This window comes from Cervus canadensis, chromosome 12, assembly GCF_019320065.1.
Source record: "Cervus canadensis isolate Bull #8, Minnesota chromosome 12, ASM1932006v1, whole genome shotgun sequence".
Classification (NCBI taxonomy): domain Eukaryota; kingdom Metazoa; phylum Chordata; class Mammalia; order Artiodactyla; family Cervidae; genus Cervus; species Cervus canadensis.
In genome coordinates this window covers 22,333,941-22,347,158 of record NC_057397.1, presented here as the reverse complement: position 1 = coordinate 22,347,158, position 13,218 = coordinate 22,333,941, and the positions used below count along the sequence as shown (strand labels likewise).

The 13,218-nt window shown below is 39.6% G+C and overlaps 1 protein-coding gene across 3 annotated transcripts in view; it reads left to right on the top strand.

Moving 5' to 3' along the window:
* PLAG1 (PLAG1 zinc finger) overlaps window positions 1-12,640 on the top strand; it is a 49,339-nt gene extending 36,699 nt beyond the window's left edge. For 2 of the 3 annotated variants that reach the window (XM_043484074.1, XM_043484075.1), the window contains 3 exons: window positions 2,376-2,474; window positions 5,415-5,773; window positions 6,282-12,640. In XM_043484074.1, the coding sequence (XP_043340009.1) occupies window positions 5,532-5,773; window positions 6,282-7,539 (1,500 nt within the window). In that variant the 5' untranslated portion in view covers window positions 2,376-2,474; window positions 5,415-5,531 and the 3' untranslated portion in view covers window positions 7,540-12,640. The remainder of the gene's footprint in view (window positions 1-2,375; window positions 2,475-5,414; window positions 5,774-6,281) is intronic. The other variant, XM_043484076.1, reaches the window with a different exon arrangement.
* Window positions 12,641-13,218: the final 578 nt, after the last annotated feature.

Below are 13,218 nucleotides of genomic sequence, written 5' to 3'. Positions count from 1 at the left end.
AAATGAATGAAAATGATGTCTGTTATTTTATTTCAGGCTGTAAAATATGTAAGCGGGGTAATTTGTAGACTCTTGTAACATTTCAAATCAAAATAGATGTAATTTTAAGCTGTACTGAATTATTTTGACTCTAAAGGGTTTTTTCTTTATTACAAATGCCATTGAACAGTAAGCATAAATAAAAATTTTATGGATGTATTTGAGATGCAGTAAAATTTATATTGGTTGGGGGAAAAAGAAAAAAATTAAATTTATTGTTCACTAGTCTACTTTGGTTTTAGATTTTTGTTTCTACCTATGAATCACTATCCACTGAGACAGATATGCTACTTGTTACTTTAACTGCTATTTAAATTATCTTAAATTTACTTTACAAACTGTCATCATTTAAAACAAGCTTTTTAAATCTTAAAGGTGTGTCTGTTTGGGAGTCATATTGGCAGCTCTGATAGAGAAAAGAGGACCATCCCCTATTCCTTCATGCCTTTTAAGTGTAATGACAGGATTTATCCACTTGCACATTGGTTTGCCAGCCTGCCCTTTTACAGAGCGGTAAAATAAGACCGACATAGGACACTGGCCCCTTCTTGACCACATATATGCTGTCAAGATGTTCAACTTCTCTGGGCCTCTCACTTTAAAATGGACATAGTGATAAAAGCATCTGCCTCTTAGACCTGTTGAGTTCCAGGGAGGTAATAGAGATGAAAACACCCTCCACTATGTAAGGCATTTATATTATTGAATTAGCATAACGTGCAACAAAGGCTTTCATATTCTTAATTACCCTACCAAAAACCCAGTATGTGCCCTGGGCAAGTAAGTATTCACCAAGTTTATTTTATCATTTTGCAATTTTGAGGTGCAGAATTCAGTTCTTCCATTTATGCATGTTCTGTGCTTTTCCAAAAAATGGAGCCTTTGCTTTAACTTTGTTGAGCATCCTTTATTAGCCTAAATTTTTGTTTTCTCTTGTCTTTTAAACTATGAGAATAATAACTGCTTTCACATATACCTGTAGTATTTTTGTATTGATGCTTGAATGCCCTCTATTAAATATTGTATCTGCAGATCATCAAATTCTTAAAGTATTTGAAAACTTGATTTCAGGGGGAATTAATTAGATGTGTGTTTAGAATCTTAGGGCTTCCCTCATAGCTCAGTCGGTAAAGAATCTGCCTGCAATGCAGGAGACTCAGGTTCAATTCCTGGGTCGGGAAGATCCCCTGGAGAAGGAAATGGTAACCCACTCCAGTATTTTTGCCTGGAGAGCTCCATGGACAGAGGGACCTGGCAGGTTACAGTCAATGGGGTTGCAAGATTTGGACACAACTGAGTGACTTTCACTTCACTTCACTTAGAATGTTAAGTAAAATTATTGTCATTTAGCTTGTCATTGGGGAAGCTTATTTTGTTTCAAGTATTTGATTTATATTCTCCTCAGATTCTCATAATCATGATTTCTGAATTGTTATCTTTAAACCACTTAGGGTTTACTTATTTCTCTGTGCCCTGTACTCACTGTAATAAAGAATTCTACTTTTTTTCCCCTTCTCTTTGACCATTTCTGCTATTTGTTCTTTTCAGATTTACTTGTACAATCAGGAATTATTAGCAGATTTTTTTTTATGCGTGTTCTTAGTCTCCTAAGGATCTTGCTACTAATAGGCATTTTTAAGATATTTTAAGATTTTTCAACATCGATCTCTTAAAACACCCCTTCTCCTGTAGCAAACCTATATTTAACTTCCCTTGCATGCTTTTGAAATCTAAGGAGTGCAAGGTTATTGCCACATGTCAGCAGTTGTCACATGCAGTGCTTGCAGCATCCTGGGAAATAAAGTGGGCTCTTGCAGGTAACACACGTGTAGCTTAGAGAAGCCCGTGTTGCACAAGCACAGGCAGTGTGAGCTTGGGAGGTGCTCTCCTTAGGGAGCCCGCTGCTGTTCTGAGCTCAGGCTGCTGGTGCACTGTCCCCAAGAGAGAACCGAGCTTGTCTGTTCTTGAGTAGTGCTGAGCTTCATGAAAATTTGATCCATTTGGTTTACAGTGACCCTAATAGGCATTTCTCTGAGTAGGCGAGTTAGGATTAAAAAATTGAATTTGGGGAAGAAGTGTGGGGTCATTCAGCATCATGAGATGCCATTTATCTAGGTAATACTGTCTTACTTTTCATTTCTGCCTTAATTTGGTCATGTAAATGTGCTCAGAACTAATAAAGATTTGCAACTGGTGAAAATTAATGCATGACTCTTCAGCCGAGTACTGAATGAAAGCATGTGTCATGAAATTGCCATTCTCTGATCCCGTATTTTCCATCACTTACGGACTGGTTCCGTTTAGAGTGTAGTCCATGCTTATTTTTTGTTTCATAGGTTGGCCAAAATGGGAAGGACTGGATTCCGCTCTCTTCCACGAAGAGTCAATGGGACTGGCTAAGATCAAGGTCTGAGGCTTCGTCCATCCATCATCAGGTATGCATTGAACAAAAATCACTGCAGTTCTATGCATGTATCTTTGACGTATTTGGTTGATATGCATATTATGAATTTGGATTTTTATACAATGTTGAGTCACAACTTTATCCTATAGTTTTTAAATGCACTGTAAGTAATTTAAGTTTTGCAATATATTGAGTTAAATGATATTGTTAGCCATGAAAAAATTTCAGCTGGTCTTAGAAAAGTGTAATATTTGAAATATGCAATTCTTCATTGCTCAGTCTGTACATCCAAAGATAACAGAATTCTTGTGTTACTCCGTATTGAGTGTCACCAATTTTCATAGGATCAATTGTTTGCTGCATCATGATGCAGTTTTTGTACATTTTTTTCAGTAACTTAAAAACTGTTTTTCTCAACTGGAATTCTCTGCCCAATTATGGTTAGGTTCTTCTAACATGATAATGGCAAAATATGACCAGTCTTTGAAATATTTTCAGATATTAGTTATACATGGGGGTTTAGATACTTTGTATTCCCTGTTGACTTAACAGTTGCAAAATTTAACAGCTTGTTTCCCACACCATTCTAAATAGATGCACAAAAGCATCATGTTAGGAAATCAGATAGTCAACATTACTCTTTTTTCCTGCTTTGGCAGAATGCTTTATACCAACTTACCTTGTCTTTACTGGTTACAGCAGAATAGCTGTTTAGATATTTCTGAGAGAGGCAGAGAAGCTGTGTCTTGAATGAAAATGTAACAGGAAAAGAACAAGATTCAAAAAGATTCAAAAAAATCTAAAACCAGAGGGAACACATTGTGTTAGCAGTAGTGATGTCAGTTGCATTAATTGTGTTAATGTCACTTTAAAAAAAATTTTTTTTATTTTTTAAATTATGAAAAGTATGATAGCACATATAGACTTGGAAAATACAGAACAGAGTTACATATAGTTCTAATACATATTACAACTTTTAAGTAGATAAATTAAGATTTTTAGTTGGAGTTTCTCAAAATAGCAAACTCTTAAAAATTAATAGAATGAATAGATAGAAAAGTAGAAGGATATAGTCTACCCAAAAAGCACTGTGCACTAATTCAATGTAATTAAGATTTATCCAGCTTTCACACAATCGCTGGGTACAAATGCTGTCTTCTCTGCAATAACCCTCTGTGTTTTTTCAGTCTCTTCACCTTCTTGTGGCTTTTGATGACCAAGTCTAAGGTCTTTCTTGGTAACGGTCACATTGTACTTGAAAATATGTGGGTTATTTTCCAATATCTTTTGATATTTATTTCTCACATAATTCCACAGTATGTGGGAACTTGAGTTTGTACCCTGCAGTTGTGTGAAAAAAGTGTTAATGTCATGTTTAAACTGCAGAGGAAACAGGCGTGAAGGAAAGCCTTGTTGTGTCTGCCTACCGAAAAAGAAAGGCTATGTGAATCAGACGCCGACTAACTCATGCACATGCTTTACACTTCAGTCACATGAGCGATGATTGCTGTATTTTGACTGTTTAGGGACATCCTCTATATTAAAATACAATAGGATCAATTGCAATGTACACTTAATTTTACAAAAATGTAGGTTAAATCCATCCACTTTTAGTGAGGGCAAGTGTCAGTCTGATGCCAAAACACAAGTGATAGAAAAAAACTGGTTTTCATTGTTTTTTGAATATATAATAGGATGAGAAATCCAGTTGATCAGTAGTTGATAACATTTAGCCACCTGCCAATTTTCAATTTAAAATCAGATCTTTTTGAAAGAGGTTGCCAGTATTATTAGTTCTGTGTCTCTTAGAAATATAGTACCCTGCTAAAAACTAGCATTCACGAACCTTGAGGAATCGTTTAACTTTTTAATATCAAATGGATCTTTTGGGAACTGGTTTCTTCCTCTGAGAAATACAGTTGATAATATTTACTATCTCTTGTCCACAAGTTTTCAAGGGTTTCAGTCAATGTAAGTTTTTAAGTAGACATATGCTTTGCCATACACGATATACATTTCATTCTTTCTTTCTCAAAGCACTGATAGTGAGTTGAAACTCTGACCCACCTTTTTCGAACTGACACCTCCACACTGATGTACCCCTGCCCAAGTATTGTGCTCACCCCTGTCACAGGTCACAGGTGTGTCAGAGACTAGTCCCCTGTATCTGGCTCATCCGCTCTCCTTGGGTGCCCGATGAACAGCGTCGTCTTCTGTGATGTGAAAGACGGTGGGGAAAGTTACTTCAGCCAAATCATTGCTTCCACCCAAGAGACAGGGAGCCATGACCCTCACCTAACATAACACCAAAACATTTCACCACCTCAAGAATGCATATTTGTCCTGAAGACAAGTCATGTCTACTCTTGAGTCAGAAACCCCTCTGCGTGTGATGACACTGATGTAAAGAATTGATTTTCACCTTGGGCAATGAGTTCAGCTCTTTCAGGCCTCTGGTGTCTCTGTCTTGAGAACTCCTTCCCTGGACTGAATGGTTCACAAGGTGCCTAAAAGAGTTTTTGGCTGATTAGCTTTATTTTTCTACAACACAAATTGTGACTAGAGCCACCTCGCACAAATTAAGAGGATTTTTAGACATTAAAACATACGTGGAAACATTTTTATGTTCTCAGCGAGATTTATGTTCTCTGGGTCCTTGTAAAAAGTGAAGCTTTAATGATGCTACTTTCAGTGGCACGTCCTGATAATTCCCGAGGGTTCCCTGCTGCTCTCCCTGAGTACGACGTTTGTCAGGTGGGATCTCAGGGGATCTGTGAACTGTTCATTCTGAGCAATGCCTTAATATGTATTTTGACAAATATAAAAGAAGCCTACAGATATTACATTAGACCAGCTGAATCCATTTTATGGTTTCTTCTTTCTTTTTTAATTCAAAAGCATCACATAGCAAGTAAAACTTTTAAAAATTAAATCTAGTTACAAACTAGTTGTTTCTTATTTTTTTTTCCAGTCCCTTTTTGCTTTCTTTTACGACCACATGAAACTTGAGAAGCCACCTAAAGCTAAATCATTTAGTGGAGTTGGGCAGTTCCCAAGTGTCCAACAAGAAGGCCTGCTTTAGGCTGCGATGGCCACTGTCATTCCTGGTGATTTGTCAGAAGTAAGAGATACCCAGAAAGTCCCTTCAGGGAAACGTAAGCGTGGTGAAACCAAACCAAGAAAAAACTTTCCTTGCCAACTGTGTGACAAGGCCTTTAACAGTGTTGAGAAATTAAAGGTGCACTCCTACTCTCACACAGGAGAGAGGCCCTACAAGTGCATACAACAAGACTGCACGAAAGCCTTTGTTTCTAAGTACAAATTACAAAGGTATTAAACTCTATTTGTCTTTCAGATTCTATTTTCTATTATGTTGGCTATTTGAAGCCATTGTTAACGTATATATTTGTATCCACCTCTTTCCGCTGACTTGCAGAGAGAAATGTTTAAGTAGATTAGTTTTAGCATTCTAAGTCACAGACTTTTATGTGTTAGTGCTTTTGGATCTTTTTTAATGCAATGCTTAAACGAGAGTAGAATGTCCGTTTGTACAAAGAAATTGCAAGAGAAGGGTATGGACGTTAACGTGAGTATATTCTGTCTTGCTCAGTTGCGTATGCAATCACTAAAAACCAGCGAGAACTAAAGTGGCGACTTAGATGGTTCCAGGTCTGCAGTGTTTAGGTGTGTTAACTACCCTTTGTAGCAGACGCGTAGCGAGTTAGAGAGTGTCCGTGAGTAGGGCCGGTCTGTGTTAGCCTAGCAGCTTAGCTTCCGTTTGAACAGGGAGGCCAGGCCGTTCTTACCATAACGCTGACAGAATATGTCTGTGTTCAAGGCACATGGCTACGCACTCTCCCGAGAAAACCCACAAGTGTAACTATTGCGAGAAAATGTTTCACCGGAAGGACCACCTGAAGAACCACCTGCACACGCACGACCCCAACAAAGAGACGTTCAAGTGCGAAGAGTGCGGCAAGAGCTACAACACCAAGCTGGGCTTCAAGCGGCACCTGGCCCTGCACGCGGCCACGAGCGGCGACCTCACCTGCAAGGTGTGCCTGCAGACGTTCGAGAGCACCGGCGTGCTGCTGGAGCACCTGAAGTCGCACGCGGGCAAGTCGGCGGGCGGCGTGAAGGAGAAGAAGCACCCATGCGAGCACTGCGACCGCCGCTTCTACACGCGCAAGGACGTGCGCCGACACATGGTGGTGCACACGGGAAGGAAGGACTTCCTCTGCCAGTACTGCGCTCAGAGGTTCGGGCGCAAGGATCACCTGACGCGGCACATGAAGAAGAGCCACAACCAGGAGCTCCTGAAGGTCAAGACGGAGCCCGTGGACTTCCTGGATCCCTTCACCTGCAACGTGTCGGTGCCCATCAAGGACGAGCTCCTCCCGGTGATGTCGCTGCCCTCCAGCGAGCTGCTGTCCAAGCCGTTCCCCAGCACGCTGCAGCTGAACCTCTACAACACTCCGTTCCAGTCCGTGCAGAGCTCGGGCTCTGCCCACCAGATGATCACCACCCTGCCTTTGGGCATGACGTGCCCCATAGACATGGATGCTGTCCACCCCTCCCACCACCTTTCCTTCAAGTACCCGTTCAGTTCTACCTCATACGCCATCTCTATTCCCGAAAAAGAACAGCCCTTGAAGGGGGAGATTGAGAGCTACCTGATGGAGCTGCAGGGCGGCATGCCCTCCTCCTCCCAGGACTCTCCAGCGTCCTCGTCCAAACTGGGGTTGGAGCCACAGCTCGGGTCCCTGGAGGACAGCGCGGGGGACCTCTCCCTGTCCAAAAGCTCCATCTCCATCAGTGACCCCCTGAACACACCAGCATTGGATTTCTCTCAGCTGTTCAATTTCATACCGTTAAACGGCCCTCCCTATAACCCGATCTCGGTGGGGAGCCTGGGGATGAGCTACTCCCAGGAGGAGGCACACTCTTCCGTGTCTCAGCTCCCCCCGCAGAGCCAGGACCTGCCGGATCCTGCCAGCACCATAGGGCTGGGCTCTCTGCACTCGCTGTCCGCAGCCTTCACCAGTAGTCTGAGCACGAGCACAACCCTGCCCCGTTTCCACCAGGCTTTCCAGTAGAGTCCCAGCGTGCGCATCGATGGCCGAAACGTACGTGCAGCCCTGCCTTAGCTGACCATTCTGGTTTTAGTGCCTACTTTAAGACAGTATCACAGTTTCTGCTTCTGTATAGTACCAATTTTCATTAAGCCAGTATAAAATAGAAACTAGCTTTTTAAATGAGCTTCAGAACCATTTGTGTTCAGCTATGTTTACCTGGGTATTTTGTCCTGATTCACTGCCAACTGTCATATTTTAAGACGATTTCTCATATAGGAAAGCCATTATTAGCAGTCAAGTCTTACGAATCCCATGTTCTGACTTACTGTTGGATCTTAAACTTTGCATTTTTGTCCGAGATCAATGGCTCTACCTTTTGACATTTGGCTCCTTAAAAATATTTTGCTACAGAATGTAAGTTTTCTAAAATGTACATGAATGACCTGAGAGTTTAAAAAAATTTTACTAGCCTCTAAATGGATTAATAAGCAAATGCTTCAAATGAATTTAGAATCCAGTCTGGGGACATAGCATATGTTTCTTAGATATTACCATAATTTCAGGTCAGTATATTTTGAAGACTTGCTATTGTCTGGCTCAAATGTTTGCTGTCTTTTTCATGCACGTGTAAGAAAAACAGATCCTAGACACAAAGCGCACCAGTGTTTGTAGCAAACAGAGACCCCCTAGGAAGGTGACCCGGCAGTCCATGTTACTTAAGAGTTGGCCTTAAATTAGTACACAGGATGTTTGCCACGCTTTATCCTTGTTGCTGTCTTGCTGTTGCATTCATGCTAATAGTCTATGGCGTCAAGAGTCTTCAGCGTCAGTCTTTAGGTGCGTCTCTTTCATCTTCTCCATCTTTCATGGTCAGAGGGTAGGTCGAGGACAGCCAGCCATTTCCCTTGGCATCTCACTACACATTTGGTCCAGAGTCCAGAGCTGTTGGGGAACACAGGTGTGCTTATCCCGGGGGTGGGGCAGTCCCATCTTCTAGGGTGAGAGACCCCAGGCAGGCCTGCCACTCTGCTAGGGACTTGTGTGGGGACCACGTCCCCTGTTGCCAGGGTGGAAATGAGGGGTCAGGTCATAGCATATCACTTACATCACTTCTTGCTCCCTTTGATTCAGTTTTCTCTCCCTGAGCACCAAAAGCAGAAAAGAGAACAACCTGCGCTCCAGCCACCGCCACCCCGCACTGTGGTATCTTTCTCATCAGTGTTAATTCATTTTCCCTGCTGTTTTTGGGCAGAGGCTTTAAAGTTAAATGCATTCAAAAACTATTTGAGGAAGGATCACAAAATTTAAGTGACTAAAAGAAAATACTGTAAACCCCACTTTTACAAGTCCCTGGGAAAGTGGGAGGGACATCACAAAGAAGCTGAATGCACAGAGGGAGGGAGGAGAGCACAGTGAAACAAGCCCTGTCTTCGGTGATGTGAACAGGAGCGTGGTGTTCCGTGAACACAGTAGTTATCACAGGCTTTCCTCGCTTTAGACAGCCAGCACATTTTCTCAAAGGTCAAACTATTATGCTATTTTTCCAATAATCGGTTGGGGGCATCAACCTAAGAAACATATCTTATTAAGCACTTGTTAACACCTTATTTGGGGACCCTGTCTGTCGGGGTGGGTTTGAGGAGGGAGGGTTTATAGAAGAGTATATATCTCTTTTAAAAAAAAAAAAATATTTCTGAGCACTCATGAGCCCTGTGTGGAAGCTTCTCTTCCCTTTGACAGGGCCAGCTATCACTGCGGATCTCCATGTTTACCAAGAAGTTCTAAAGATGAGTGCAGATTACTGAATATAATGCGTTATTTAAACTATTGGGGAATAGTATAATTTGTGGAGAGATGTAAATTGTAATAATGTAAATGGGGGTTTCACTATATATGATATATATGTACACACACGTGTATCGCACTTCATAGAATCAGAGTTGCTCTCGTACGGAGCTTTGGCTCCAGTATTTTTATCATGCTCCTATTTGTTTTGTTTTTTTTAAATCCCAGGAGCAGTAGTTTTTATACGTATGTATTTAAATTTTATTATTAAAAGTTACATTTTATTAAAAAAAAAGTGTGTTCCAAAGGCATTAAAATTATATATGTTAATAAGGAAATACATTTAAAAATTTTTCAAACTGCTCCTGAGCGTTTGCCTAGGAGACTGTTTGCTCTCAAAGTAGGCTTTTAGCTCTGCTGTGTTGCGGCCCGCTTTAGTTTCTATGAAACAGATTGCTTACTTAAATCATTAGTTGAATGATTAGTGTTCAATATTGCTTTAATCACCGTTGAGAGGAAAAGAAAAAAGAAAAGAAAAAAAATTTTGGTGACAGAGCACAAATAAATAGAAAACCTGTTTTTAAATAGAAATCACGAATCACAAGTGTGGAAGCACTACTTTATTTTTGTCTAAAATTTGCTTAAAGAGAAGTCAGATGAACGAACTGAGATGTTGGCCTTTTGGTGGGCTGTATTTCACTGCTAATAAAAAAGTAAAAAGGGAGTACCAGGATTTATTAAATAAAGCATTTTGGAAATGGGGAATGGCGCCATGTAGGTGTATATATATATTTTTAGCCTAATTCTCGCCCAGCATACCTTCCAGGGCACCAGGGCTGAAATTGTGGACTCTATTTTCACGTGTACACACCCCTTTGCCTGTTGCTTTCCCACAGACTTGAAATCACACTTCCAAGTAAGAGGGAATTCAGCTCATTCATTTTTTAAACTGACTGTAGTGGTCACTAAACCCCCTTTGAGAGAATCTCTATTAAACATGAGGTAGACTCATTTTATTTTAATTGCACAATGGTCTGACAAGGCTGTAACACCGAACTGGCTCTTTTTTTTTTTTTTTTTCCTTAAAAAGAAAATTGACACTTTCGATGTCAACTGGATGTGATTAAAAATAATGATTGCCAATTCCGTTTTCATTCTCCAGTGGCCAGAATCATCATCCTCGAAATTTCTAGTAGTGCCTTTGCTTGGGTTGGTTGGTTGGTTTGTTTTTTAAAGGGATTGTTATTAAGTAAAAATATCTCAGTTTAGAATTTGGACCTCAGACAAGATATTGAACCTCATTCAGTTCGACCTTCCACGTGTTTGTACAAATTAAGATCACCAGATACTGAAGTTTACGAGCATGGAAGGATACTGACACTATAAGCAATATTCTCCACGGATGGACCCAAACATCACCTTGATAGCTGCTGGTCACTGCTACAACATGCATCTTACAACCCTGTTACCAAGTTTCGTTGTTCGTGTCCTGACTGATCACGCGCTACTCTTTGTGCAACTTGTTAATTTCATGTAGGTGTTTCTTCCAAACTATGTATTTTTGCGGATGTGTTGCTTGTGTTTTATTCTTCTTCGTCACTTGTGCAACATAGTGATATATTGTGTTAATTTGGACAGTAGCGGTTTTTAAAAACCATATACTGACTGAAAACATGAGCCAGAGCTGACTGCTTTATTAAGCTAATAATGAATGTTAAAAAGTACATATTTTCAGGATTATTCATCTAGTAAGCAATACACATATATAGGCCAATATTTTTTTAAAAAATAGAGCTTGGTCAGCCTCTATACTACACATATTACAAGATATAGCACTTTCAAAACGAATCTAAACCTTTACAGAAAAACTTTCTTATAGGTTATGCCTTTTATTTTAAGACTTATTATAATTTGTTTCAAGTGCCATTAGAGGATAGATATATAGGCCTTTGATATATAATGCTTTGTGTTCAAGAATGGTAGACGGTATTTTAACAGGTACAGTTTTACAGTGTTTTCTTATCAATTTGCTATATTGCACAGAATCAGTGTGTGTCTTTTCATAAGGTTTTACAATGGTTTATTTTTTTACAAGGTTTACGTGTCTCAAAACACACTGTCTTCCCAGTATGTAAGTTAAAATACAAAAAAAAAAAAAAAAAAATATTCACCCAAGTTGCTTCCAGCCTACTGAGATCCAGGTGACATTGGAGGAGATCTTTTAGACGTCATGTATTCTTCATTAGCAATGGCAGACTGTTACCTCTGAGAAATGAGTGCCTACGTTGAGACCTTGTCTTATTTTTCTCACACTGTGTCAGCAGCCATGTCAATCACACAGATAGTCTGTGGTGATCCCATAGATCCATGTTAAGCTGTGTTGTGTAGCTCTGTGCTGAGAACCCATGCAGAGCTCCTTTCTGATCCTATATACATCCAGATGATACGACCCACAATGGGCAAGGCACGTTCCTATCACCCCTGGCCCTTCTGCAATATTGTCAACCCTCTGAGGACGGAAGGCAGTGTCTTTTGATAAGTTACCTAACTTAGAAAGGACAGAACTATTGCTAATGTGTAAAACACTTCATTGTATAAGCTTCAGTGGTACAGATGACCCAGAATGAATGTGTATCTTCTCAGAAACACTCCTTCAATATTCTGTTGGATCATGCTGCTAATGTAACTTGGGATACAACTCTTCATGGTGCTACAGATTTCTCTGTCTCGTTCAGTCGTATTTTTTTTTTTATCCATAGGAAAAATAAAAAGGACTGCGTTAGGTGTAAACGTGTACAATATATTTTTATACTGTGACTTCATTTGTCTTTAACAAGACTTTTACACCACCCACCACAATGTATTCATGTGCACTTGCAAAAGGAAACCTTGGACGTGCAAATGTTATACCAGAACAAACCCAGCTTTGTCCACAAAGGTGACCGTGACTCGGAAAGAAACACGGGCTTTATAATACGGTGTGGAGTGAAGAACGTGCTGTACGTTACTAACAGCCCTTTGAATTTAACAAAAACTGGGCATCCATTCGGAAATGGATTGCATCATGCCTGAACATAAGCTGGACTGCTGAAATTGTATTTTTAGCTGACGAAAAAGTGTTTGGACTAGTACTCTAAAAATGTTCTGATGATAAAGTTTTGAGTCAAAATAGAAAAGAGAAACTGCATTCCAGGCTGCATTATGTATATTTTTATTGCATTTAAAATTCGCTCTTCTGTGATACCGGGAAATCAAGTGGCTTATCCTGTATATCATGTACTTAAAATGTATTCACAAACTACTGTTGTGTTTGTATAAAATATAGACAAAGATCATATTTTCTGTGTGTGTATAAGCTCTGTAAAATAGCAATCACATTATGAAGCTGCAGCGAGACTACATTTTAAACATCCACATCCAAAGAAGCAGGCTATTTATTGTCCAGTTACCCAGTTATAAAATATTCATTTGCTGCTAATTAAACAATAGTACTGCAGCTTCTCATGGCCTACAGTGTTATGTTTGCTGTAAGAAAAAGATATGTGAACTCCACAAAAATATATGAATAAAAATTATAGAATGGCTTTAGATAATGTAGATCTTCCTGAAATTTTAACAGATGATAAATTTCTATTTGGTATAACATTTTTTCTCTTTGAATTTTAAATATTTTCTCATTTGATAAATATAAGATTCTAATAGCTTCCTCTAGGACAATACTTGGTTGTTGAAATGTAAAGTTCTAGGGTTTCTTTTGTTTTGTTTTAAAACTTTTGTACCTTGAAAGGAAGGATAGAAATTGTAAATAAAAAAGTCAAAATGTTGTGCATCAAAACTTTAATTCAGGCGAGAATTCAAACAAAGAATCTCCCAAAGGCTGTTAGAATGTATAGGTCAATCATGTTTCTTATTCAT